We start from the raw sequence: 27,344 nt of genomic DNA on the forward strand, positions 1-27,344 counted from the left end.
GTAAATACATTTGAATGTCGAGTCTCTGAGGCTTAGCTTTCTTTTTCACACAGACGTATAAGGTAGTGTTTAAGAGGTTGGGCTCCGGTTTCAGTCATGGCTTCTTGCTAACTTGACTTGACTTGGGGCAAGTTACTTAAATTCTCTAAGAAGCCTCAATTCCAGTACTCTAAAATTAGAATATAGTCAGTATTTCCTCAAAAGGGACAATTCATGAAATTAAATCTGAGATAGCATATAAAGTACATAGCCTACGTCCTAGATATGGTATCCAGTATATTAGTTATGAGTTAAGATGTTTACTCTGTTATTTATAAGAACCAACCCTATTATATTCTTTTTGAAGCTAAAAATATATATTCTTGTAAGAGAGTATGAAAGGATCGTACTTGGTATGTTATACTCTGTGACAGTAGAGATAGAAATGGAACTTAAGCCTTAGGATATCTAATTCTTTATTATAAAAATAATTTATATATATATATATATTTCTTGATTTGTAATTCCAGGTTTTTACTGATCCTGATTGAAAATTTGGCCACCATTTCTTTCTAACTTGAATCAGTGTCTGCCATTGTGAATTTAATTCTGGGATAGACTAACTTTGCATAGATAGAAATTTTGCTCTATGGTTTTCATTAAGCACTGTGTCATTGAGCATGGGGGACACTGGAAGAGAGAATGACTAGTTTGTTACAATTTATTACCTGCAATTGGGATTGGGGAACTTCTAGCGCAGAAGTTGCTGTGGGTGTCAATGGTATTAGAAACAACTGGGTCTTGTATGGCAGTTGGCAGATGAAGTATAGAGTAGGGGCTAATAAGCTGGAGTAGTCTACCAGAGAAGGTACAATGGGTATAAGAAGATGTGCTCACTATTGTGTTTAGTTTTTCTTTTTCTACTGTACTATTATTGTTCTTGGAATGTGGATTACCTTTTCATTGCATTATTAAATTTTTTATTTTTTTTTTTTGAGACCAAGTTTCATTCTTGTTGTCCATGCTGGAGTGCAGTGGTGTGATCTTGACTCACTATAACCTACACCTCCTGGGTTCAAGCGATTCTCCTGCCTCAGCTTCCCCAGTAGCTGGGATTACAGGCCTGCGCCACCATGCCCAGCTAATTTTGTATTTTTAGTAGAGATGGGGTTTCTACCTGTTGGTCAGGCTGGTCATGAACTCCCAACCTCAGGTGATCTGCCTGCTTCGCCCTCCCACAGTGCTGGGATTACAGGTGTGAGCCACTGTACCTGGCCTTAAAATTTCTTTTTACTTGGTCATTTCTGACTTAGACAGCACAGGGCTTCAATTAGGGAAGAAAAATGCTATATAACCATGACAAGGTAGATAGGCATAGTGTAGTAATAAGGAGGGAAGACCAAGGATGTGTTTATATTCTTGTGCCTGTTATTCTTTTCACTGAGGGTCTCTTAAATATTGCCGCATTTAAGGGTATAGACCTAGGGACTGAAAACTAGAAATTGATTCAGTAAGGAGGATTTGTAGGACAGAAGAGTACATGTGGGTCCAAGTCGGAGACTCTCTCACCCCTTCTCCCTTTGCCCTGTCATCACTCTGTTCCAGCCTTAGTAGCCCTTTGTCCACCTCAGGATCTTTGCATGTGCTATTTTCTGCCTGGAATACTAAGTAGTCATATGGCAAACTTTCTCACCACCCTTCTTTATTCAAAAAGACATCTCAGGAAGGCCTTTCCCTATTCTGTTTTTTTTTAATTTGAGGCTATGTGTTCCTTCTCATGCTTCTATGAATAAATAGCTATGACTGGGTAATTTATAAAGGAAAGAGGTTTAATTGACTCATAGCTCCGCATGGCTGAGGAGGCCTCAGGAAACTTAGAACCATGGCAGAAGGCATCTCTTCACAGGGCAGCAGGAGACAGAATGAGTGCCAGCAAAGTGCCAGCAAAGGGGTAAGCCTCTTGCTTTTTTTTTTTTTTTTGAGATGGAGTTTTGCTTTTGTTTCCCAGGCTGGAGTGCAATGGCACCATCTCGCCACACTGCAACTCCACCTCTCTGATTCAAGCAACTCTCCTACCTCAGCCTCCCAAGTAGCTGGGATTACGGGTGTGCACCACCATGCCTGTCTAAGTTTGTATTTTTAATGGAGATGGGGTTTCACCATGTTGGTCAGGCTGGTCTTGAACTCCTGACCTTATGTGATCCACCCGCCTTAGCATCCCAAAATGCTGGGGTTATAGGCGTGAACTACTGTGGCCTCTTTCTTATAAAACCATCAGATCTTGTGAGAACTCACTATCACGAGAATAGCATGGGGGAACCACCACCAAGATTCAGTTATCTCCACCTTGTCTTGTCCTTGACATGTGGGAAGTATTACAATGCAAGATGAGATTTTGGGTGGGGACACAGAGCTAAACTGTTATCAGCCTACATCTCAACACTCATTTTTTTCCCCCCTACTTTTTTTCTCCTCAATGTGTTTATCAGCGTTTAACATACTAATTACTTGTGTAGTTTTTAATCTGTTGTCACCAGATTGTACATTTCATGTGGGCAGAGTTTTTGTTCTCTTAAGTGCTAGACCCTAGTACCTAATACTACAGTCATCCCTTGGTATATGCCAGGGGATTTGGGACTCTTGAGTATACCACAATCTGTGCATATTCAAGTCCTGCAGTGGGTCCTGTGAACCTGTTTATATAAAAAGTTGGCCCTCTTTATACTTGTGTGTCAGATCCTGAGAATACTGTATTTTCAAACTGCTTTTCGTTGAAAAAAATGTGTAAGTGGACCTACACAGTTCAAACTTGTCGTTCAAAGGCCAGCTGTGTATAGTGCATGGCACATAGTAGATGCTCAAGTACTTACTGAGTATATGAATGTGTAGATATGTATGCGGCAGTGAATTCAGAGGGCTGATGATGGTGCTTTCATTGTGCTGAATATTATTTATGTAGAGTATTTTTAATAAAAGTGTTGTCAAATCTGCCAATAGATACTTTTGTTGTAAATATTTTTTTTTTAAATGGGGCCTCAGGTGTATATTGAAAGGATGTTTTTACATTGTTTTGTAAATTCAATTATTCTACCCACCCATATTTCAGTTTATTTTTGTTTTCTTATTGATTACTGAGCCAGTTAGAATTACTGATGTCTTTGACATCTATCTTACATACACATATTTACTTACATATATCCTTTTATATATAGATACATTTATACTAAAACTTGTATGAGCTCATTGGAATATAGTTCTGACATTTTGGAGCATAGTTCTGACTTTGAAGACTTTTAGATGAGGTTAGAAGGTAATTATATGCAAATATCTTTTTCTGCTCCTAATTATGGTTATCTTTCTTTATAGGAGTAAAACTGCTGCTGCTGATGTGAATGGATTTAAACCTTTGTCAGGGGATGAGGTATTTTTTTTTTAAAGTGGTTTTAACTAGTTCTTTAAACATATAAAGTTTTAAGTTTTTTCTTTTTTCTGATACATTTCAGTCAAGTTAGAATCATCTACTAATAAATTTATTTGGTGACTTCCTAATTTTTTCAAGTTTCTTTTATTCATTTGGCTTTACTTTTACATGTATTTTAGACAAAAATGTTTTAAAAGCACTTATGTGTTGATTGGACTTCCTGACTTTGTTTAGCAGCTGAAGAACAATGGGAACTCTACTAGCCTGCCTTTGTCTAGAAAGGTTCTTAAGTCACTCAATCCCGCAGTCTATAGAAATGTAGAATATGAAATTTGGCTGAAGTCTAAACAAGGTGAGTTAAAAATCTGCATTTTCCATAAATTTGCTTTGTAGCACTTAAAAATAAGTCAACTTTATATTATACTGAATTTTTTTTTTTTTTTAACCAGCTCAGCAGAAACGTGATTATTCCATTGCTGCTGGCTTACAATATGAAGTTGGAGACAAATGTCAAGTAAGTGACTTGTGTAAAAGAAGAGATTTTACTTGAAACCTTATTTTTTCTAATAGGAACCAAGAAGACAGCTGAGGTGTGAATGTGTTGTTAATTTGGGATTTCAGAATATATTTATCATGTATGTACATTTTCATAGTTTACAAGCATTCAGCTTTTTGATTCATTTGAATACATTGCCAAAATTGTATGTATCCAAAACTGTGGCAACCATCACATGATCTTTGGTATTACTTGGTTCAAAGAAGTAATAATATTTCAGATATTTAGGTATTTTTGTTCAAATAGACTGAAATTGATTGAAAATTGACTTTATAGGTTACTTAGTTTTGTTTATGAAAATCATGTTGGGAGATTGCGATACATACATGATGTTTACTGTTGGACTGAGGAAGGAAAGTGAACCACAGAGGAGTTTTTGCCAATTCATTTGGATGAGCAGCTGCCCTGGATTTGAGTAACTGATTGTTAAAGGAAAAAGTTGGATTAAAATCAGTTGTTTCTGCCGGGCGCGGTGGTTCAAGCCTGTAATCCCAGTACTTTGGGAGACCGAGGCAGGTGGATCACGAGGTCAAGAGATCGAGACCATCCTGGTCAACATGGTGAAACCCTGTCTCTACTAAAAATACCAAACATTAGCTGGGCATGGTGGCGCGTGCCTGTAATCCCAGCTACTCAGGAGGTTGAGGCAGGAGAATTGCCTGAACCCAGGAGGCAGAGGTTGCGGTGAGCCGAGATCACGCCATTGCACTCCAGCCTGGGTAACAAGAGTGAAACTCCGTCTCAAAAAAAAAAAAAAAAAAAAAAAAAAAATCAGTTGTTTCTTAATTTGTTAGTAACCATCACCCCCCCCCCAACCCCCAGCCATTCAGCATTGTCTGGAGACATTTTTTATTGTCACAACTGGGAGGGTGCTACTGACATCTAGTGGGTAGAGGCCAAACCTGTGGCCAAACATTCTACAATGTACAGGACAGCCTCCCTCATCTCCTTCTAACAAAGAATACCTAGTCCAAAGTGTCAGTAATGCTTAGGCAGAAGAAACCCTAGGTAAGATAATTTGCAGGGTCTCTTTTCTTGTTTTTTTTTTCTTCTTTGTTTATGGAAAAATATTGCTATTTCAAAAACAAAACCCCCACATACACAGATGATGTTAATGTGGAAGTTAATTCTCATCAGAAATTATTTTCATCAAAAAGTCTTGCCTTTAAAAAAAACTAAAACAGTCATTGGCAAACATTTCTTCTTGACTTACGGAGGAAACACTCATTTACTTTAAATCATAATATTATTATAATACCATATTATGTGATAAATTGGTTTATGTGAAATCATAAACCAATTTATCACATAATATGGTATTATAATAATATTATGATTAGCCAGGATTTTATCTGAGACATCAACTGTGGACTTTATCTTCAGAACCTTTAATAGTTTTGATTCTGGGTATTTAAACGTGAGGAAGAAGAGAACATGATTCAATCAGGTACTGTGTTACAGGATTGTCTGCTCTAATTGTAGAAGGGAATTGCGGAAACTTTTACCACATTGATTGGGAAAACTTGAAAGAGAACAAAGGAGATTAAATCCAGGGTTTAAAGGCCTCTCTCCCTACCCTTCTCAACAGAGAAGAGAACATGGCTTATGCTGTATCACTAAAGTTGTGTTATTTATTTTAAATCAAGCATATTTCCTTTGAGGTTGAAATTGCTTTTGGTAAAGTAGGTGTTTTGTTAAAGTAGATAGTAAAGCACATACTTTTTTTTTCCTTTTTAGAGTATTTTATTTCCATCTCTACTACTTGACCATTTTATTTGGATAACATTTCATTAAAATTTTAAGAAACTGAGGTGACTGACTCTAAGGTGACTTTTGTTTACTGAAGTTAAGTGTAGTTTAAACTTTTGATTAAAAACTAAGTTCAGAAAAAATTTTTTATTGTGAAACTTTTGGAGGATAAATGTTTATTGGACTGATGAAGAATGAAATACCAGATTGAGAACTTTGATTTACTACTAAAAGTGGGAGATTGCTTAAAGCATTGTCCCGTGTGCCGTACTTGGCAGGTGCACAATTCAATGTGGGCAGATTACCGATAGGAAGAAACCTTAGGCTTATTACTCTTTTATCATGGATTTACTGTTGGGTAATACTAATTGTATGGTAGAGAACAGTTAATACATATATTTTTAGGGATAAAAAAAGATCACAGTTGCACATTTTTAATATAGGAAAAATGGGAAGATAATAATAGTTGCTCTCATTTGTAGAGTGTTGCTGTGTGCAAGTTGGTATCCTTTATGTGTATCCTGTGCACTCTCATTCCATCTCCATGAGTTCTGTGATGTAGGTACTATTATTAGCTCCATTTTGCATTATGAGGAAACTGAAGGGAGAGAAAAATAACTTGTCCGAGGTCATATTGCCGGTAAGTGGAAAAGCCAGGCCTGGAAGCCTGGGGTGTGTGGGACCACAGCCCTGCCTTCAGAACCAGGACATGTTGCCTCTTGTTTAGAGCCTTAACATACTGTGCTCCTACTTTTTGAATAATTTAGAAAATTAGTTTAGAAAAAAATTTAGAAGGACAGAGAAGGAAAGTTTTTTTTTCTTTTAGGTAGTAGATAGGGAGGTCTGAGAGGTTAAGGAGATGGATTTTACTGTAGATCTTTTTGAACTTATACTTTGTTTTTACCGATAAACTTTATTTTCTGTTTAATTAAACACTAAATTTTAAAAATACTGGCTGGGCGAGGTGGCTCATGCCTCTAATCCCAGCACTTTCGGAAGTCGAGGCAGGCAGTTCACTTGAGGTCAGGAGTTCAAGACCAGCCTGGCCAACATGGTGAAACCATGTCTCTGCTAAAAATACAAAAAAAATACCCCACCTTAGCTGAGGGTGGTGGTACATGCCTGTAATCCCAGCTACTAGGGAGGCTGAGGCAGGATAATCCCAGGCTTGAACCAGGGAGGTGGAGGTTGCAGTGAGCCGAGATTGTGCCACTGCACTCCAGCCTGGGTGACAGAGCAAGACCTTGTCTCAAAACAAAGCAAAAACCCCAAAAAGCTAAAAACTGAAGATTAATGCAAAGGAAGCAGATGACTGATTTTTTTTTTTTTTTTTTTTCACTTCTGGAATTTTTAACAGGTTAGGTTGGATCACAATGGAAAATTTTTGAATGCAGATGCTCAAGGAGTTCATTCTGAGAATGGACCAGTTTTGGTTGAAGAACTGGGAAAGAAGTATGTACTAATTTTCAGCTAAGACATTTACTGCTTCTTGGCCAGGCATGGTGGCTCACGCATGTAATCCCAGCACTTTGGGAGGCCGAGGCAGGTGGATCACAAGGTCAGGAGTTCAAGACCAGCCTGGCCAACATAGTGAAACTCTGTCTCTAATTAAAAAAGAAATAAAATAAAAAAAAAAGAAGAAAAAAAAGACATTTACTGCTTCGTCCATTTAGCCTAATTATGAGCATTTTAAAATGACCCTCTGTATTTGCAAATTTAATGAAAGATATTGCCCATGTATAGAAAATATATTTGGGCCAGGTATGGTGGCTGATGCCTGCAATCCCAGCACTTTGGGAGGTTGAGGTAGGTGGATCACAAAGTCAGAAGATTGAGACCATCCTGGCCAACATGGTGAAACCCGGGGTCTCTACTAAAAATACAAAAATTAGCTAGGTGTGGCAGTGCATGCCTATAAACCCAGCTACTAGGGAGGCTGAGACAGGCTTGAACTTGGGAGGCGGAGGTTGCAGTGAGCCACTGCACTCCAGCCTGGCAACAGAGCTAGACTCTTTCAAAAATCAATAAATAAAAGTATATTTGTTCTGACTTCTAAAAAAGTACTAAATGTGCAAATTAGGATTTTGCACATTGTCAGACATTAAATGAAGATTGTTTTGTTACTTACTGTTTAAAATGTGCCATTGTGCACAAAGGTAGTTCAGAATATTGACTAGATTGTAATATGGGAGCTTTGGAGGGACTCATTTAAAATTCATTCAGTACTGCATTGCATGTAGTTAGTATTCAGTCAGTGTTTGTCAGATAGAGTAGTGAAGTATTGTTGACTTATGTTATAGAGCACCTTTGTTTCAGTTGCTGCTGGCCTTTATTAGAGAAAAAGGTAGTAAGTCACACCTTAAACTTTACTAGAAAAATTTAAACCTACACAAATTAAGAATAGAATCCCAGTCTGGGCGCAGTTGCCCATGCCTGTAATCCTAGCACTTTGGGAGGCTGAGGCAGGCAGATTGTTTGAGCTCAGGAGTTCGCAACCAGCCTGGGCAACATGGTGAAACCCTGTCTCTACTAAAATACAAAAAATTAGCTGGACATGGCAGCATGCGCCTCTAGTCCCAGCTACTTGGGAGGCTGAGGCAGAAGAATTGCATGAACCTGGGAGGTGGAGGTTGCAGTGAACCGACATCACGCCATTGCACTCCAGCGTGGGTGACAGAGCAAGACTCTGTCTCAAAAAAAAAAAAGAAAAAGAACCCCAATATAACCAACACTGCAATTTTTGAATCTCAATATAATTCAGCACCCATTTTTAGCAACTCAAGCATTTGGTAATATTTTCTAGTCTATTTTCCCTAATACTTTTTAAAAAAATTAAATGAAATTGGCATATTTCGAAGGCGATTCAAACATCACACCATATTTCTCCAGTAGATGTTTATATGCGCCTCTGACAGTAGAAAGACTTCTTTTCCTGCCTTAACTACAGTACCATTATTATATCTAACAGAATAAGTCATCGCGTATTTATTTAACTTTTGCTTAAATTGTGATTTAGGCCTCTTTTTTTAAAATTAGAAAATAGGCTTTTGATTTATATCATTTTATTGGATTAGAATTGCATCTGGATTGCTAAATGCTGTTTGTACTTAAACTCTAATTTGTTTTTAATATAAGAAATAAAACTGGAAATTGTTATATAGGCTGAAAATAAAAATGCAGAATATTTAAGTATTCTTACTAAGGTATTTTAAGCTATCACAAGTTTTCCCTCTTTGAAGGCACACATCAAAGAACCTCAAAGCACCTCCCCCAGAAAGCTGGAACACAGTGTCAGGGAAGAAGATGAAAAAACCTACTTCTGGACAAAATTTCCATTCTGGTAGGAGCACATCAAGCTATCATTCCTTTGGGATTGGGATGATGGTACTTGGGGTTGTTCATAATACAGAATTGTGAATATTATGACGTGCGTTTGGGTTCTTATCACAGATATGGACTACAGAGGGCCAAAGAATCCAAGCAAGCCAATAAAAGCCCCATCAGCACTACCTCCTCGACTGCAGCATCCTTCAGGAGTAAGACAACATGCATTCTCTAGTCATTCTTCAGGGTCACAGTCTCAGAAATTCTCCAGTGAGCACAAAAATCTTAGCCGGACACCCTCACAGATCATAAGGTAACCTTCTCGAATGCAGGAGAAGTATAGAAATAAGTAAGAGGCATTTGTTGTATTTGTCACATCATGTGCATTTAAATAATTTTAACTTTTTATTCATATACTTGTCCCTAGATTAGTATTAAAAGCATTTTGGATAAACATCATGTGAGGATCGCAATTCTTTATAATTCTCTTAGAACAAACCCAGGAAATATATATAGCGAGACCTTTATTTTTTAGTAATTTTTTCAGATGGTTTAGGAGATCTTATTCTAGCCCAATCCTATTCTGGCACTTAATTATTTACTGGTGGCTTGTAATATGGTAAATACTGGATTCCAGATTGCATTCTCAATTCCTTGGGAGGCGAGGATACTTACATTTGTACAAGAACTTAAAGCAGCCCAAATTGTTGTTTTCCTTGTTCTGATAAGTTTCGATTGTGGTAATGTCTCTTAATACTGAATGGGGGCTACAATTTTAGGTCTGAAATTATGAATATCAGCATTCTGACTAAATATCCAGAGACAGATGAACTTTTAGGTTCATAATTTTCCTCTGCTATGTGGGTTTTAATTTTTCTCTAGTCTACCCTTTCTGTTGAGTAATTTTATAGCCCTTAGGAAGAGCTTTATTTGCAAGGCGCCGTGTCTTATGTTAAAACTGTCTTCATCATGCAAACGTGGCCTTGTTTCCAGTGGAGTCTTCATAGGTGACTATGACCAGTATCTTTCCCATTCAAGTACATTCAATTGCCTGAAGCGCTGTAGCATCGGCTTATGTGCTTGCTAACCCTCTGGTCTTTAGTTCTTTATTTCTGGCATTTGGATGTTCCCTTTCTTGTGAATACACTTAACGTTTTGTCACTAAAGATGTATAGGCTGGTGTGAAGGTTGTGAGTTATCTCGGTTGATTGATCACAGTCAGTTACAGATCAAACTCTTGGTTCTGCTCTGTCACCCCTTCTCAATACTGTAGTTGGCTAGTCTTAAAAAGAAAGAAAAAAAGACGTTTTATGTAGCATCTTCAAGACAGAATTGTAGGTTCTTAAGCTGACATTTATCAATATTAGTTTCTTGGGGCTGTTGTAACGAAGTACCACAAACTGGTTAGCTTAAAACAACAGAAATTTATTTATTCACACTTCTGGATGCTAGAAGTCTGAAATCAAGTTGTTGCAAGGGCCATGCTCTCCCTGAAGGCTCTAGGGGAGAATCTGTTCCATGCTTATCTCCTGCTTTGGGAGTTGACTGCAGTTCTTGAAGTTCTTTGGCTTGTAGGTGCATCACTCCATTCTCTGCCTCCATCATCATATGGTGTTCTCCCCATGTGTCTGTGTCTGTCTCTTATAAGGACATTAGTCATACTGGGTTTAAGTCCTCCCCTATTCATTATGACCTCATCTTAACTTGATTACATCTGAGAAGACCCCGTTTCTAAATAAGGTCATGTGCACAGGTACTAGAGATTAGGAACATGAACACATCTTTTTGAGAAATATAGTTGAATTCATAACAAATAGTAATGATTCTAACCTGTTACATTACCTCTCCCAAACAGAATTTATGCCACTAATCAACTAGTTTGTTGTTTGGACATTGACCAAACTCCAGTAGCCTCTGGTGGTAGCTTACTCAATGCACGAAAAGTATCTAAGATATTAACTTATCTTGAATGCTAGCTTTGGAAACCTAAAAACATAAAGTAACTATAGGAAGGTCATAGGCTGAAATTAATTGTTTAATAACATTCTTATTTTTCGATAGAAAAGCAACATTCTTTTTCCTTGAACACAAGGGTACTCTTAATGATTTAGAGATTATAAAAGAAAATACTATAAAATGAATTTAAATAAACTTGTTTATCATAAACTGAATATATAATCCATTGTTTCTGGTGTTCTAATCGCCTATGAACTGGTGCAGTGCTCAAACAGATATCTCGTACCAGTAATACTTTTAATCAACAGTATTTTTAATACTGTGTTATAGAGAAGCATATCTTACTAAGATCCTTTTTTCTCTGTTAGCTATATTCGTTACTTGCTATATAAAAACACGTGATGGTATGTGACAAGGCAGTGGTAAGTAATACATAGACATGAAACTTGAGGTATTTTTGACATTGTGACTAATTACATTAGAACATAGTGGTATTTGCAGTTTGTCATTAGTTTAGTATGCCTTCTCCACTCTGTGTGTGAGAATGAATTTTACTAATGTATTAAAACAGATTTAAAAATTTTGCTGAATATTTAAGATCATTAAAAAACCTAGTCGTTTTAGGATTTTATAGCTAATAATCCAATTGATTTAAGCCCAGTAGAGTTCATCTTCACTCTGTTTCTAATCTTTACCACATCACTTTTGAATTTCTTCTAGTTATAGAGCAAAAGAGAACTGTAGTGCTGGATATGAGATTTTCATGGCCTCTTACTTTTTCCAGTGTTTTCCTCTTGATATTGTCTTTTCCTTTGGAAGAAACACAAATATAACAAAAAGATCAAGCAAGATTGCCATATATGCTTTCATTAATGTGGGTATCTAGGAAATACTGTAACTGAACATCTGTCTTCAAGCTAGATGAAAATGGAAAGTAGTAGCTTCTCTCTGTATGGTAGGTGAGGATGAGATGAAGGCCATATAGTAGTGGTCATTTTTTTTTGGGTCATAGGAGATAGTGGTAAGGTAGTGCTAATTTTCCAGAGACTCTTGACAGTTGCTGAGTTCTCTTCAAAATTTTTTACCACTAGGATTTGGGAAGGATTGGTCTAAAATTTTTGAGAGTCCAGATTTGCTACCCCACCTGTTTTCATCAATACCATTGGGGTTGACATCTGTCCTATTGTAATTAGAGTGTGATTAATAAGTGGGACTATGTAAGGACATGAAATGGCCATTATGGCTATTACTTATTTCAGAGGCAAAAAAATCAGATGATATCATAGTGCTCTATTCTGTTAAGGAGGATAATATATATTTCTTTGTACTGTGACAAAGTATTTTTTTAGAGGTTTTAGATTTTCATTTTCCACTTTCAAAGAATTGTTAGACATGATTGAAATAGTATTCATACTGCCTTTAATAATTATAACCCATATCATACATTAGGGTTGCATTATAGGGCACTAAACTCTATTCATGAATTTCTTGTCATCCTTAGTTGGCCAAAATTTGTTGAAATGACAGCAGTCTTATCTATACAATTGGCATCCAGGCCTGACATGTTTTAGTTTTTCTTTCTCGGCTCGCTGTCTCCCTTGGTGGTGTCATAAACAAGTGGGAAGATGGTCCACTGAACTAAAATGTCAGTTCTAAAGTGTCAGTTCTAAAATGGTCATTGGACCATTCCCCTTTACTTAGAACAGAAAATGAGAATGCTTTTGAGACCTAAACTAATAACTTTCCCTTTGTTTTGAGAATTCTTAATGAAAATATTGGAATATGGTATAACAAGTATATATAGTGCTTACATTTCTTCCTGATGAAAAGGAAAAAACCTCACTCGTTTTTCTGTCATTTGGAAATGTTTTTTTTCTTTCCCCTTCTACCTCCCATTGTTAAGTTTGTCTTCTTGACTCTCTGTAAGGTAGGCTAATGTTACAGGAGCTTCCATTTGCTCAACATTTATTAACCAGGCTGCCAAAAGTTCTAAAATGTCAATGTAGCTAAATTAGTAAAATGTTTGTATTGCAAAATAGATCATTTTATTTTAGGTACTCAGTACAGTGTGTCTTTTTTTTTTTTTTTAATCTGACAAGAATGTTTTATTTGACAGAAAACTTGATCGTGAAAGAGTTGAAGATTTTGATCACGCAAGTCGAGAATCTAACTATTTCGGCCTTTCCCCAGAAGAGCGCAGAGAGAAGCAAGCTATAGAAGAATCTCGTTTACTCTATGAGATTCAGAACAGAGATGAACAGGCTTTCCCAGCCCTTTCCGTATGTATGAAAAGACATTTTAAAAGTTACTCTATAGAAGTTTCTCTTAAGATAGTTTTTATATTAAACCATAGTTCTCAATGGTAAACTAATAATTTTTATACTGAAACATACTTTAAAGATCACATTTTTTCACATTTTTCATATTTTTCCTTTTCACATTTTTCTTAAGGAATAGGTGGTCTAGAGATATTACTAAAAAGTTGGTAACACAGTTGAGGCAAGTAAACCGGTTTGTTCACTTGTAGTGTTTAGTATTTTCTTTTGAACTAGAACCTAATTTGTTAGCAAAAGGACTAGGTAGTAGAGGTTCACGATTTAGTTAATCCATTAAAGATACAGATATAATATGAGGGAGCCCTTTTGAGAACTGTCTTTCAAGGTGTTTGCTGTTGGAGGTGGTAGCACATGTCATCCTGTGGCTTTGTCCTTTCTCTGTGTGTCAGGCACTGGGCTGTGGTGGATGCTTCTATGATCAAAGAAGTGTTCTCTACCTTCAGGTTTCTTAACTCTTTTTGGGAAGTCAGAAAAGAAAACTTGTCATGTAGAATGAAGTGTATGCTCCGTGAGGTGGGTTTGCTGGCAGCACAGAGGAGGGGGTACCTAATTCATTCTCAGGTCTGGGAGCCTGTGCCTGTGATCTTTTACGTCTTGGTAAGTTGTACCCAAATGACCTATGATCCAGAATGGTGGTTGGACACTTTTTCTCTTAAGAGTAGATTAAATAAACAATGGAGTGTTATAGGAGGCTACCCAGTATACTGCTGTAAAACATTAAAGCCCCACACACTCAGTCTGTCTTCTGGTCTCTGTGGACTTCTTTAGAGGTTTTAGAAGGAGCTCAGTTGAAAACAACTGATCTGGAATTGCAGTTTAATCTGGCACAGGCGTTGGAGTTTAGGAATTATTGGAAGAAGTGCCTGAATCCGTTTAGGAATAATTGGAAGTGCCCAAATTTATATGTAAATAAGCATCGTTTATGTGCTAAGTTACATTTATCTCTCATGTCACATGTGTTATTATATAAATAAATACAAATTGCTTAAGCTTGTATTCATACCTTTTTGCATTTTTCAGTTAGTGAATTGTAAAAGTACAACTGTAATGTGGGGACAGATTGTGAAATTTCTCTCTTGTTAAGAATGGGGTCTTGCATACTCATAGTTTTTAGACTAAGGAGTTTGGTACAGATTGCTTTTGATAATGACTCAGATTTGTTTTTTAGAAAACTCCTGCTAGAGAAGGCTGAGATCCTCCTCTTAGTGTGTGGAACATTTATTCAGAACGCTAAAACAGGAACCTAGAACCTTCAGTGATAATTTAGCTTAACAACCTGACTTATTTCAGTCCCTGATCTAATGCAGAGTTTAAGCGATTTGCTAACAGTCAGTAAGCATTTCAGTGATAAGAATCCTAGTGCACTGTATCTGCTAATTTGTCCTTAGGTTCTTCCCAACTCCCCACCAGACAAATATGGCTCTACAATGGCATTTTTGGAAAGTTTGCACACAAGATGGTGGTGTTTTTGTAAAGAAAAGTTGCAGGATAAAAGTTAGGTCATGGTGGCTTCCTGAAATAGGGATATGAAGATTAAGTCTACTAATCTAGGCTGAAATCTGATTGCTTAATCCTTTTGACTTAGTGATAAGACTGTTAATCTAGAGTGTATCATTTAATTATGGACCCTACATTCCATCTTCTATAGTTTCAGTTCAAAAATATAGGGCTGTGAATTTTGAGACTTTTTAGAAGTGTGAAGAGTAAGATTAATTACAGGATACGTTCATATATTTGTGGGTCAATCTTTAACACAAAATGTTGCATTTTGTTCATTTTAAAGAGCTCATCAGTCAGTCAGTCAGCTTCTCAGAGTAGCAATCAGTGTGTACAGAGAAAATCATCACATGTAAGTGATAGAAAAGGAAGCAGGCGGAGAATGGATACAGAAGAACGAAAAGACAAAGGTAAGTTATCTCATCATTCGAAAGCAGATGCTAGAGATCTCTTTAGATGACTGGCTTAATGTAATATATTTGGGAAAAAACACTTTTTAAGTTGTTAAAGTAGTTATCTAATGTCACATATTTTGAATGTTGTAGAGAAGCGTTGACTTAAGCTAAAGCATGTTAAATGTTATTCTGAAAACTACGTGTTCAGTGACTAAACATGGTTCAAATAGTACTTTTGTTTTCTTCTATCTTTGTATTTTGTTTTTCTGTACTCAGACATCAATCAGAATAATAAACCATGATGTCTTTTTTTATCTTGATCTGCTACAGACTCCATTCATGGACATAGCCACTTGGATAAAAAACCCGAACCAAGCACATTGGAGGTAAAAGTTTTAAACACTACTTGCATCTTTTCTTTTTTCTTCATACTGTGATAGTGTAGTAGGAAGAAGTGGAAGAAGGTAATTCAAAATTTTATAGCTGTGTATTAGGAACGTAGAAAAGCAGGGAAAAGACGATGGGGATTGAGAAGTCACTCACAAGTACAACAATTTCTTTTTTTGAGACAAACTCTACCTCCATTGCTAGGCTGGAGTGCAGTGGTGCGATCTTGGCTCACTGCAACCTCTGACTCCCTGGTTCAAGTGATTCTCCTGCCTCAGCCTCCCAAATAGCTGGTATTACAGGCATTCACACCTAATTTTTGTATTTTTAGTAGAGACAGAGTTTCACCATATTGACCAGGCTGGTCTCAATCTCCTGACCTTGTGATCTGCCCGTCTCAGCCTCCCGAAGTGCTGGGATTATAGGTGTGAGTCACCATGCCTGGCCTAACAATTTCTTCAAGGTACATTAGGGTGCCCTGCCGGAATTGTTAGAAAGTAGCTTTTAGCCAGGCATGGTGGCTCACACCTGTAATCCCAGCACTTTGGGAGGCCGAGGTGGGCGGATCACCTGAGGTCAGGAAGTTCGAGACCAGCCTCATCAACATAGAGAAACCCTGTCTCTACTAAAAATACAAAAGTAGCCGGGCATACTTGCACATGCTTGTAATCTCAGCTACCAGGAGGCTGAGGCAGGAGAATCACTTGAACTCGGGAGGTGGAGGTTGCGGTGAGCCGATCGTGCCATTTCACTCCAGCCTGGGCAACAAGAGCTAAACTCCATCTCAAAAAAAAAAAAAAAAAAAAAGAAAGTAGCTTTTATTCTCTCTAGAGTGATATTTTTAAAGGACAAGAGCGTACTGCTTGAATCCTTACCTCCAGTGAAAATTGCCCAGTAGTTTGATGTAATAAAGATGTGCAGGCAAAGTTAGCCTACCTGTTGAAAATAAGTTATAATTGGAAGAAATACTCAGTGGTGAGAGGGTTCTGTCAGATGTAGGTAGGGTGAATTATAAAAGGAAGCCATCAGTTATTCCAGAATGTGGGTCTCTGCTTCTTTGCTAAAACTTTGCTTCTTTTTGGCTTCAAAAGAATATCACCGATGATAAATATGCAGCAGTTTCATCACCATCAAAGTCAAAGAAGTTAGAGTGCCCTTCTCCTGCAGAACAAGTAAGTACATTGTTGTATTTAACATTGAATGCTCCACTGTCTGGGTTTCTTTACTCTCTATATAGGATCATTTAAAAATAGAAAAGATTCTGATCTGGGAAATGGGAGAATTTTTTCTAGCATCACAGTTTGGGTGTGGTTATGATTTTTAAATTTATCTGATGTTAGTCTAGAATGTTCTCGAAATTTATGGAATGTTATAAAAATAACCATCATTTTCTGCACATTGAGTGCATTCTTTTGAATTGATTTTGAATATATTTGTTATTGTATTTGACACTTTGTATTACTTTGGTGGATTTGCTTGAAAGTAAGATTTTTGAAGGGAAACTATGAATTTCTCCTTTATTTCAAAACTTAAAAGAGCTGTCTTCATCATTAGTAATTATTTGGGAAGGAATGTACTGATTGAAAGATTTGAAAAATACACGTTAAAAAAATACCAGTTTACACATTGCATGATGAAGAAATGGTGTTCTAGCAGACATTTTAGTTCTTGATCTAATACAAGAGTAGAGAAAGTTAAATGTTAAATGCCTTTCAATCAACATTCTTCATATTGGTAAGAAAGCATATAGCTGTATGAGGAGTTTTTATAATAATCATGAATTTCAAGATTTCAATGATTTTGCTCACTTGCCTTAAAAGTATTGTGTTGTATTTAACTTTGCTTGTAGATAGGTACGGTGGCTAACGCCTGTAATTCCAGCACTTGGGGACGCCAAGGCAGGCAGATTGCTTGAGCCCAAGGGTTTTGAGACTAGCCTGGGCAACATGGTGAAACCTTGTCTCTATTAAAAACTACAATCCTCGTTGGTAGGCAGCCCTTGGTTAGGATCAAATTTGTTTGCATATTGTCTTTAGCTACTGTATGTTTTTCTTTTCTAAGACTATAAGGGCTATTTGTACTTCATTTGTATAAAAGGCAGGCAACTCAAGATGGTTAGAATTAGTGTAAAGCAAAATGACCTCTTGTCTTTTTCTTTCTTCCCCCACTCACCCCTTTCTTGAAGAAGCCAGCAGAACATGTGTCTTTGTCAAATCCAGCTCCCCTTCTAGTTTCTCCAGAGGTACATCTAACTCCTGCGGTGCCTTCTTTACCAGCCACTGTGCCAGCCTGGCCAAGTGAACCTACAACTTTTGGACCAACAGGTTAGAGAAGGGTTTAGAAAATCTAGCCAGACAACCAACAAATGCCTTTTTAATACAAATTCTTGAGTGCAAGTTTGACCTCCGAGCAGGGTTAGGTATGTGGAGCCTCACAGAGCTTTCTATGATACTCTGCTTTGCTCTGCTTCCGGTATGGAAAGACCGTGTTCATTTGGGGTTGTATTCATCTGACATATGCCTTCATAATCTCAGGAGCATGATGTTTGAGCTGGTTGCTTTGGTTGCTCAGCACTAACTGGCACCATGGTTTAATGCTTTCTCCATGGGCCAGTTCTTTATGGCCTCATAATGAACCCCTTGACCTGCCTGCCCCATCTCCTACATGTTACTATTAGAAGACATTGACTCAAAGCTTGTGTCCTGGGCATATTTCTTCCTTTGTGTCCAGGAGGGCCCTTGGTTGATACTAAAGGTATCACCTTAGATTGGCTGTATCAGTTATACAGCATTCTTCATAGGATAATGTAAGCATATTTGTAGAGAATTATTTTCACCTTTTGTGATTTTTGATTCCTTTTCTTCTCTTTTGTAGGTGTCCCTGCTCAAATTCCTGTTTTGTCAGTGACACAGACTTTGACCACTGGACCTGATTCTGCTGTATCCCAAGCTCATTTAACACCCTCTCCAGTTCCTGTGTCAATACAGGCGGTTAACCAGCCCTTGATGCCTTTGCCTCAGACATTGAGCCTTTATCAAGACCCACTCTATCCTGGGTTTCCTTATAATGAAAAGGGAGATCGAGCCATTGTACCACCTTATTCACTGTGTCAGACTGGGGAGGACCTACCTAAAGGTGAGCTCCTTCTCCAAGTTCAAATCGACTTTACAAAGTCCAAACAGGCTTAGCGAGAAATGAAGAGGTGTAAGTAGAGGTCAGAGGTCTGGTTTCTCAGTAAGCTCAAGGACGGGAAGGACAGGTCCTTAAGCTTACCGAGAAACCAGACCTCTAATAGCTCAAGGTTTGGCTATTAGGCATTCATTCTTGTTTCAGCTTGATTTAAATGTATTAGAAAATGTTTTTTAGTGTTTCTAGCATACTTGTTAATGCTAGTATGCTTAGTAATGATACCTCCTATCTTTTTTTACATAAATGGACTTGAAACCATTTTGAATTAAGATCATAATAATTTAGTTAGATACCTAAACACTATGGAGTTTTCTCAAAATTGGTCTGCGTTTTGGAACTAACACATGCATGCATCCATGAAAAAGTCACTGAGAAAAGCGAATATAGTGTGTAGTGGCTGTTAAAGTACTATATTCAATATGTCTTATTTTTGTTTAAAAATTCTTTTAACATTTGCCTTTCCCCTTTATTTTTAAGGAACTTACCCCTCCCCCATTTATAGTTTGCAAAATATTATATCTGTAAATCTGCTAGAGTAATGCAATGACTACTGTATGCTCTTTACCTGGATTTATGTGGGTGGTATTATTAGTAGTGTGTCTACGGGTAAAAGGCTCATGGTAAATGTATACTTGGAATAATATTATTTTACTAATCATGATAGTAATAAGTTAGGTTTTATGTTGATTTTACCATTCTCCTCAACATTTTAATTTCCTAATTTTTAAACCCCACAGAAAAGTTGAGAAAGAAAGCACTTGAATGTCCTTTACCCAGATTTAGTTTTAATAAGATAAAAAATTTAGTTTAAGCCATTTTGGGATTCAGTATGCTAACAGACAAAGCATATTGAATCTGGAATTAATCTTTAGAAACCTGTTTTTAGGTTATGTTTTATTACAGCCTTTTTTTTTTTTTTTTTTTTTTTTTTTTTTTTTTTTTTTTTTTTTTTGAGACAGAGCCTCACTCTATTGCCTGGGCTGGAGTGCAGTTGCATGATCTCAGCTCACTGCAGCATCCACCTGCCTGGTTCAAGTGATTCTCCTGTCTCAGTCTTCCAAGTAGCTGGGACTACAGGCACATGCCACCACACTCAGCTAATTTTTGTATTCTTTTAGTAGAGATGGGGTTTCACCATATAGGCCAGGCTGGTCTTGAACTCCTGATCTCATGATCTGTCCGCCTCAGCTTCCCAAAGTGTTGGGATTATAGGCGTGAGCCGCCATAGCCGGCCATTACAGTTTTTATCTATGATTTGTATCACAGGCTAGAGAAAACAATTATCATAGGTAATACTGTCTTTAGAACTATGTGTTTCATAAGGATGATTGAAAAAAAAGCTCTGCAGATATATAATTTTAACAAATGATTATTTTCAGATAAGAATATTCTTCGATTCTTCTTCAATCTTGGTGTGAAGGTATTTACATTTTATCATCTTATTTTATTCATTAATGCTGTTTTAAATTATTTAGTGTTAACTCTTAATCCTGTCAGTAAAGTTTACTAAATCTCATCATTTTAAAAACCAGCATTTTCAGTACTACACAGTTTGTTTTTGGTGCCAGTAGAGGCTCCAGTTTTTACTTGCTTTTTCTCTTAACTGGTGATACCTTGTGAGTATATTCAAGACATAGCTGCATCTTTGGGCAGCCTAGTGGAAATGCACTCGCTGTGGAATTAATTTGATGTAAATCTGGGCATGAAGTTCTGCTCCATCACTCTTTAGCTGAATTTCCCTGGGCAAGCCATGTAGTGTATCTGAGCCTAGCTTTTTTCATTAACGGAATGGGGGTTGTAATCTTTACCTGCCTCAGTTATTGAAAGGATCAAAGGAAATAATGTGTACATTCTCCTATAGTACGGTTGTTCACTGGAAGAACAGAGGTATCCTTTGGGAAGTGGTCAGCCTAGAAATAGCTTTTCTTAGATTGGAGTACTCTGTCCTTGCTAATGCCAGGTTTTCTCCTGTCCTGGATTAGTTTTTGTGGGTTCTAGACAGTTAAACTGTGAAACGAAGTACTCTACCTTAGCCTGCTGACCACTTTCATAAAAGGAAACGATTATTTTACCATCTGCTGCATTAATTGCTTAATTTTGTATTTATTTAATGTTGACTTTAATTGGTTAGCCAATTAGCTGGTTATATTTTCTTTCTTTTTTTTTTTTTTTTGAGACAGGGTCTCATTCTGTCTCACAGTCTGGAGTGCAGTGACACGATCTCGGCTCACTGCAACCTTGGCCTCCTGGGTTCAAATGATTCTCCTGCCTCAGCCTCCCTAGTAGCTGGGATTATGGGTACATGCCACCATGCCTGGCTAATTTTTTGTATTTTTTTTTAGTAGAGACAAGGTTTTACCATGTTGACCAGGCTGGTCTGAAACTCCTGATCTCAATTGATCCACCTGTCTCAGCCTACCAAAGTGCTGGGATTACAGGTGTGAGCCACCATGATGTCTGGCCTTTGTTTTGTTTTTGTTTTGAGATGGAGTTTTGCTCTCGTTGCCTGGGCTGGAGTGCAATGGTGCAATCTTGGCTCACTGCAGTTTCCACCTCCTGGGTTCAAGCAATTCTCCTGCCTCAGCCTCCCAACTAGCTGGGATTACAGGCATGTGCCACCACATCCAGCCAATTTTATGTTTTTAGTAGAGACAGGGTTTCTCCATGTTGGTCAGGCTGATCTCGAACTCCTCACCTCAGGTGATCCCCCTGCCTCGGCCTCCCAAAGTGCTGGGACAGGCATGAGCCACTGTGCCCAGCCCATATTTTGGTTTTGAACTCTTGTAGAGGAAGGATTTGGAATAATTTTCAACATTATTCCTCTCTGATTAGAAGTCTAACTTAATCCTTGCATTTGCAGTATTCTGTGGGCTTCTAGAGTTGTGGATTCCTAACATTGGATATCATCTACTCCTATACTGGCATTTTCCCAGAAGAACAAGTTCAGATGTTAACTGGCCTGCCTGGGGTCACACACTGAGTTAGTGGTAGAGCCAGAATGTGAATACAGGTCTAGCTAAACAGCCAGTGATGCAGAGATACTATCTCCTCTCAACCTCTCAGGACTTCAGATTGGTTTTAGGACAGGAGCAAGCAATGGAGTCTTAAAGCAGTGAATTTTGTAATTCATTTTCATGTTGGTTACTACAGTGATTTAGTATTTGGACTATATATGGTCTTTGTCGGCATGAGAAACTTTTCTTGAGCCTAGTAGTTTTAGATTGATAACCACCTGAACCTTTTTTTCTCCTCTTTTGTTTATTTAACTATTCTGTGTCTCTTTAGGCATACAGCTGTCCTATGTGGGCCCCACATTCTTACCTGTACCCTCTGCACCAGGCCTACCTGGCAGCCTGCAGGATGTACCCAAAAGTCCCTGTCCCTGTTTATCCTCATAATCCCTGGTTCCAAGAGGCTCCTGCTACTCAGAATGAAAGTGATTGTACCTGTACTGATGCCCACTTTCCTATACAGACTGAGGCCAGCGTTAATGGTCAAATGCCACAGCCAGAGATTGGACCACCAACATTTTCTTCACCTCTGGTTATCTCTCCATCTCAGGTGTCTGAAAGTCATGGACAGTTGTCTTACCAGGCTGATCTTGAATCTGAGACCCCTGGGCAGCTTCTTCATGCTGATTATGAAGAGTCACTAAGTGGCAAGAATATGTTCCCCCAACCATCTTTTGGACCCAGTCCATTCTTAGGCCCAGTTCCTATTGCACCTCCTTTCTTCCCTCATGTTTGGTATGGGTACCCTTTTCAGGGATTCATAGAAAACCCAGTAATGAGGCAGAATATTGTCCTGCCCTCTGATGAGAAAGAATTAGATCTGTCTCTGGAAAATCTGGATCTTTCTAAAGAATGTGGTTCAGTTTCAGCCGTAGATGAATTTCCAGAAGCCAGAGGTGAACATGTACATTCTCTCCCTGAAGCAAGTGTGAGCAGTAAGCCGGATGAAGGCCGGACAGAGCAGTCATCCCAGACACGAAAGGCAGAGATGGCATTGGCTTCCATCCCTCCTGTAGCAGAGGGAAAGGCTCATCCTCCCACTCAGATTCTAAACAGAGAGAGAGAAACTGTGCCTGCTGAACTTGAACCAAAAAGGACCATTCAAAGTCTGAAAGAAAAAACAGAAAAAGTAAAAGATCCTAAGACTGCTGCTGATGTGGTCAGCCCGGGGGCCAACTCTGTGGATAGCAGAGTGCAAAGACCAAAAGAAGAGAGTTCAGAAGATGAAAATGAAGTGTCTAATATTTTGAGAAGTGGTAGATCCAAGCAGTTCTATAATCAAACTTATGGAAGCAGGAAGTACAAAAGTGATTGGAGCTATTCTGGTAGGGGCGGATATCAACATGTGAGAGGTGAGGAGTCCTGGAAAGGACAGCCAAGCAGAAGCCGGGATGAAGGTTATCAATACCATCGAAATGCCAGAGGACGACCATATAGGGGAGATAGGAGGAGATCAGGGATGGGAGATGGCCATAGGGGGCAGCACACTTGATGGTTGTTGCTGAAGTATTTTCTAACAGAAGCTCTTTAGGTGGAATGTTTCTGAAGGCTTTAAAAAAATACAATAAAATAAAAACCCCAGTTGGAACTCTTTCCCCTCCCCAGTCCCCTTCCCTTCACTTCTATACTGTACAAGACATTTTGGACATGAGTTCAAGGGGGCAGGTGAATTCCTGGCATTGCCAGTTTTCTTCATTCAGAATCTGTTTATTTATCAAGTGACTGTCCCCATAAAAAGTAGAAGATAAGTTTGTTAAAGTATTTTTTATAAACAGCTTAATATAAAACATTATATATTTAGTGTTTGGCTTTTTTCCTTATATAAGTTTGATTTCAAATGTTGGAAATGTGTCCTTTATAGTGTTTACTGGAGTGACAAGAAAATATACCATTTGACACACTATAGATTCCAAACATAATGTTGCACCAAATAGAAATGTATATTTTATTATGCAATGCCTTAGTCATAAACTGGGCTCAAACAATTCTCAGCCTAAAACACTGTTGTCTCTTAAAATGCTTCCAACCCAAAGGCCTTTCATCTCAATATCTGTCAAACTTGAATAATGTCCTCTCTTTAATATTCACATAAGGCAGCCTATTAACTGTGTCTTAGCAATGTTGTATATAGTTCTTTTAATATTCATAAGGTATATTTTTGAATTTTGGTATTTGTTGAGATTGCATAGAAGAATAGTAGGAAATCCAATGAAATGGCTGTTTCCACCAAGAATTCTTAGCACTGGTGTAAATATCATGGTGCCTACTCGAAAGAAATGTAGATGCTATGCATTTTGAAAATAATCTGCATCAGTTAGAACTGCAGACGTTTTTTTAATGCCACTTTAACACTAATGCACTGACAGATTCTAAATATTTTGTGAGAAGAAATGTTAAAAATTTTTAGCTTGATAGGTTTCTAGAGTTACTGTGTTTTGTTTTCTCCTTGCACCATTGGTTGTTTATCACTTTCACTTGACACTTGCATGTTCTACTTGTCAGGGCTGGAACTGTTGTATAGAAGATAATATGATTGTGACTTCTAGTTCTTTTCTAGAGGATGCTGCTAGAAAATGGTTTTGCTTTGTGTTTTATAGCTTGTTACCCTTAGGTAGGTAACATCTTCCATCCTGCTTTCTTCCAGTCTTTGCAGTATTCACTAGAAGTTCCCTTTGCATGTTGCACTCTGTTCTCATTTGGAGATTGGACTCTCTGAATTAACACAGTATTCATTCATCTGTGTTATTTTGTAAAAATAACTGTAGCTTGTATTTCTTATTTGTACATACCAATGTGAAAATCTACCCTTTTATTATGTTGAGATTATCTTCTGATCAGGAAGTTTGAGTGCTATGCAAATAACATAGTAGTAATTTCTCTTTGCATGCCATGTGTAATATACCTAGCCAAAAACAGATGCGGTGACTTTCTTTTTTTGTAAAGCAAATTACTTAAGAAAATACAATTCACTTGAATTTGACAAACTGAAACAGATGAGTTTTCTGGGTTCTCTGATAACCTATGGGAATGTTTAGATGCCAGCTGGGCTCTGTGAATCTCCACTGTACTGTAATAATGGTTATTTACCTCTGTGCTGTTTTAATTACCTAACGTCTGTGTAACTGCTGATTTGAGTAGTGATTAGCATTTAGATAATAATGTAACAGGATTTTAGAGAGCACTTTGAAAGATAACATTTTATTATGATGGTGCTAGGTAAAAAATTGTAAAGACTGGGATGGTTGTGTAGAAAATTTTTTTGAGAGAACCTATTGAAAGGAATTTGTTGTCACCTTTCAAGCTAGAACAGTTGAAGGTACTGCTTTAAGCCATTTTTTTTTCTTAACATCAGAGGCCGAGATAAGGAAAGAGATTAGCAGGTCCTCCTCTTTGAGCTCATCCTTTTTTTTTTTTTTTTTTTTTTTATTTGTAGGACGAACTTACCTGATAATTTTAATGAAAACCACATTTTGATACAAACACCAGATTTGAAAGTTCAGTATGTTTGATCTCAGGAGTCCAAAATAAGTTGTTGATTCTAGTGTCCTGCATTTTATTGACTGGGGTTTGATCTCAGCTTCTGAAAATGTTTAAAAATTGGAAGGAAATACTATTCATGTCTTCATTGTCACTTTGTTTTACCTTAATTGAGTAACATAATAGCTCCTGAAGGAAACACAGATTTGCTTTCTGTTTCCCATATTTCTCACCTCTAGGATATGATGGAAACAGTGCTTGAATAGTGATTTTAGCAGATGGTACTTTTCTCAATGACCTCTGGAATAAAGACTTTTGATAGTTTTAAAAGTAATCTTGGTAAGAAGGTTGGTTTTACTTTTTTCCTTTATGTTTCATTTTAAATGTACTAGTCCAAGGGATTTTGCCTTATGCTGAGGTCAAACTAAGGCTAAGCAAGCTTTTGTTCTTCATCTTAACTGTTTGTCATGCTCTGTGTTGACATATTTCTTTATGAGAATAGAAGCAAAAATATAGAACTGAGGATCATTTGTGTTTTTGAGTTGGAAATTATCAAACTTCACCATATTATGATCATACATATTTTGAAGAACAGACTGACCAAAGCTCACCTGTTTTTTGTGTTAGGTGCTTTGGCTGAACTTGATTCCAGCCCCCTTTTCCTTTTGATGTTCTGTGTCTCTTCAAGTTCATTTCCTCTCAGATAAATCTTCAACTCTTCCCCCATGCCCTCCTTGGCAGCAGGATGCTGGCATCTGTGTAGTCCTCATACTGTTTACTGATAACCCACAAGTTCATTTTCATGGCAGACCTAAGCTCAGGCCCTGCCTTGACCTGGCAAGAGTAGGTTTTCCCAGACTACAATGCCGATATAACTTATTTAATGCAGACTGTATTTTTGCAGTGTGTTGTTTCCTTTGTGACTCAAGGTTGAATAAATGCCTGTGAACTGCAAACTTGCTTATGATAGACTTGGTGCAATAAAGTTCCTTTCTAACCATTTCTGGTTTAGAAAACATTCAGCCATCCTAGAAACTAGCAATATTTATTTTTGCCTCTTTTCTTTTACCTTCATTTTTAGATGAGGTAAATGTTTTGACTTTCACTTAAGGGTACTAAGCAAGGTCCACTCTAGTGTAGCTGAAGAGAATGCATATTTGGCTACACTATTTGTTTACTGTATTTTGCTTCCTATGTCTAAATGCTATTGTTTTTGTTTAAAATCCTAATAATGGCTCATTTCCACTATGTTAATTTCAAAGAACTAAGGTTTTGCTACTCGTGTCGGCCATTTACTCTCCCACTAATTGGGATTATTTTTTAAAGGAGGTCTTTCCCCCTGAAATGCAAGTTTTAGAAAATCTTAGAAGAGGGGTGGGTGCATGTCTTAATGCTGGGAAGCAGCAACTTTGGGGTTGAACTTACTTGAATGGATTAAAAATTGCATTGTGTTACAGAGCTAGAAAATTTTATGTATGAAAAATGATAATAGCCTTACACTGAGTACAAATAATACTTAAGAGCATGTGAAGATGTGATCATTTGTGATGTTACTTGTAAAAAAAAAGTATATATATACCTATCTTTTGAAGTGTTGAAAGGAAACTAGTACTTTATATTCTTTATCATATCACTTTTTGTAAGTGTTGAATATATTCCTGTTTATTTTTCTATGTTCTGTTTTGTAGCCTTAAGAAGTGTTTCAAACATATCTGAATGTATAAAATAAGAGTAAATGCCCTACATGGTGTGATGCTGCATTATATATAAAACTGTGTGCATATATTAAATTTTGTCTCTTGATTCTGCTTGTGAATTCTTTGGTTCCAGGGTTAACCAGGTAATATAGCATATAAATCTTAAGAATTTTTGTAAACTCCTTAAAATGAGAAATGATTTCCATGTTTTTCCAGCTAGAAGACAATTCCAGTACGTGCAACTAAAAACCATGTAGAATTTATAATCTATGGGTATTGTAATTTTCCCTACTTTATATGATGAAACTGAGGCCAAATTACTTGCTTGGGGTCATGCAACCAGTAAGTGGTAGGACTCATATTTGAGTCT

General features: G+C 37.4%; 1 protein-coding gene across 2 annotated transcripts in view; it reads left to right on the forward strand.

The window, feature by feature from the left end:
* OTUD4 (OTU deubiquitinase 4) overlaps positions 1 to 27,080 on the forward strand; it is a 49,330-nt gene extending 22,250 nt beyond the window's left edge. The window contains exons 8-21 of one of the 2 annotated variants that reach the window (XM_032246474.1): positions 3,346 to 3,400; positions 3,635 to 3,752; positions 3,850 to 3,914; positions 7,063 to 7,157; positions 8,945 to 9,045; positions 9,156 to 9,342; positions 13,102 to 13,264; positions 15,105 to 15,228; positions 15,544 to 15,599; positions 16,692 to 16,772; positions 17,786 to 17,924; positions 18,475 to 18,735; positions 20,169 to 20,209; positions 22,075 to 27,080. In XM_032246474.1, coding sequence (XP_032102365.1) covers positions 3,346 to 3,400; positions 3,635 to 3,752; positions 3,850 to 3,914; positions 7,063 to 7,157; positions 8,945 to 9,045; positions 9,156 to 9,342; positions 13,102 to 13,264; positions 15,105 to 15,228; positions 15,544 to 15,599; positions 16,692 to 16,772; positions 17,786 to 17,924; positions 18,475 to 18,735; positions 20,169 to 20,209; positions 22,075 to 23,292 — 2,704 coding nt within the window. In that variant the 3' untranslated portion in view covers positions 23,293 to 27,080. The remainder of the gene's footprint in view (positions 1 to 3,345; positions 3,401 to 3,634; positions 3,753 to 3,849; positions 3,915 to 7,062; positions 7,158 to 8,944; positions 9,046 to 9,155; positions 9,343 to 13,101; positions 13,265 to 15,104; positions 15,229 to 15,543; positions 15,600 to 16,691; positions 16,773 to 17,785; positions 17,925 to 18,474; positions 18,736 to 20,168; positions 20,210 to 22,074) is intronic. The other variant, XM_032246475.1, reaches the window with a different exon arrangement.
* The last annotated feature ends 264 nt before the right edge of the window (positions 27,081 to 27,344 follow it).

This window comes from Sapajus apella, unplaced genomic scaffold (assembly GCF_009761245.1).
Source record: "Sapajus apella isolate SASKATOON/1434 unplaced genomic scaffold, GSC_monkey_1.0 scaffold61, whole genome shotgun sequence".
Classification (NCBI taxonomy): Eukaryota; Metazoa; Chordata; class Mammalia; order Primates; family Cebidae; genus Sapajus; species Sapajus apella.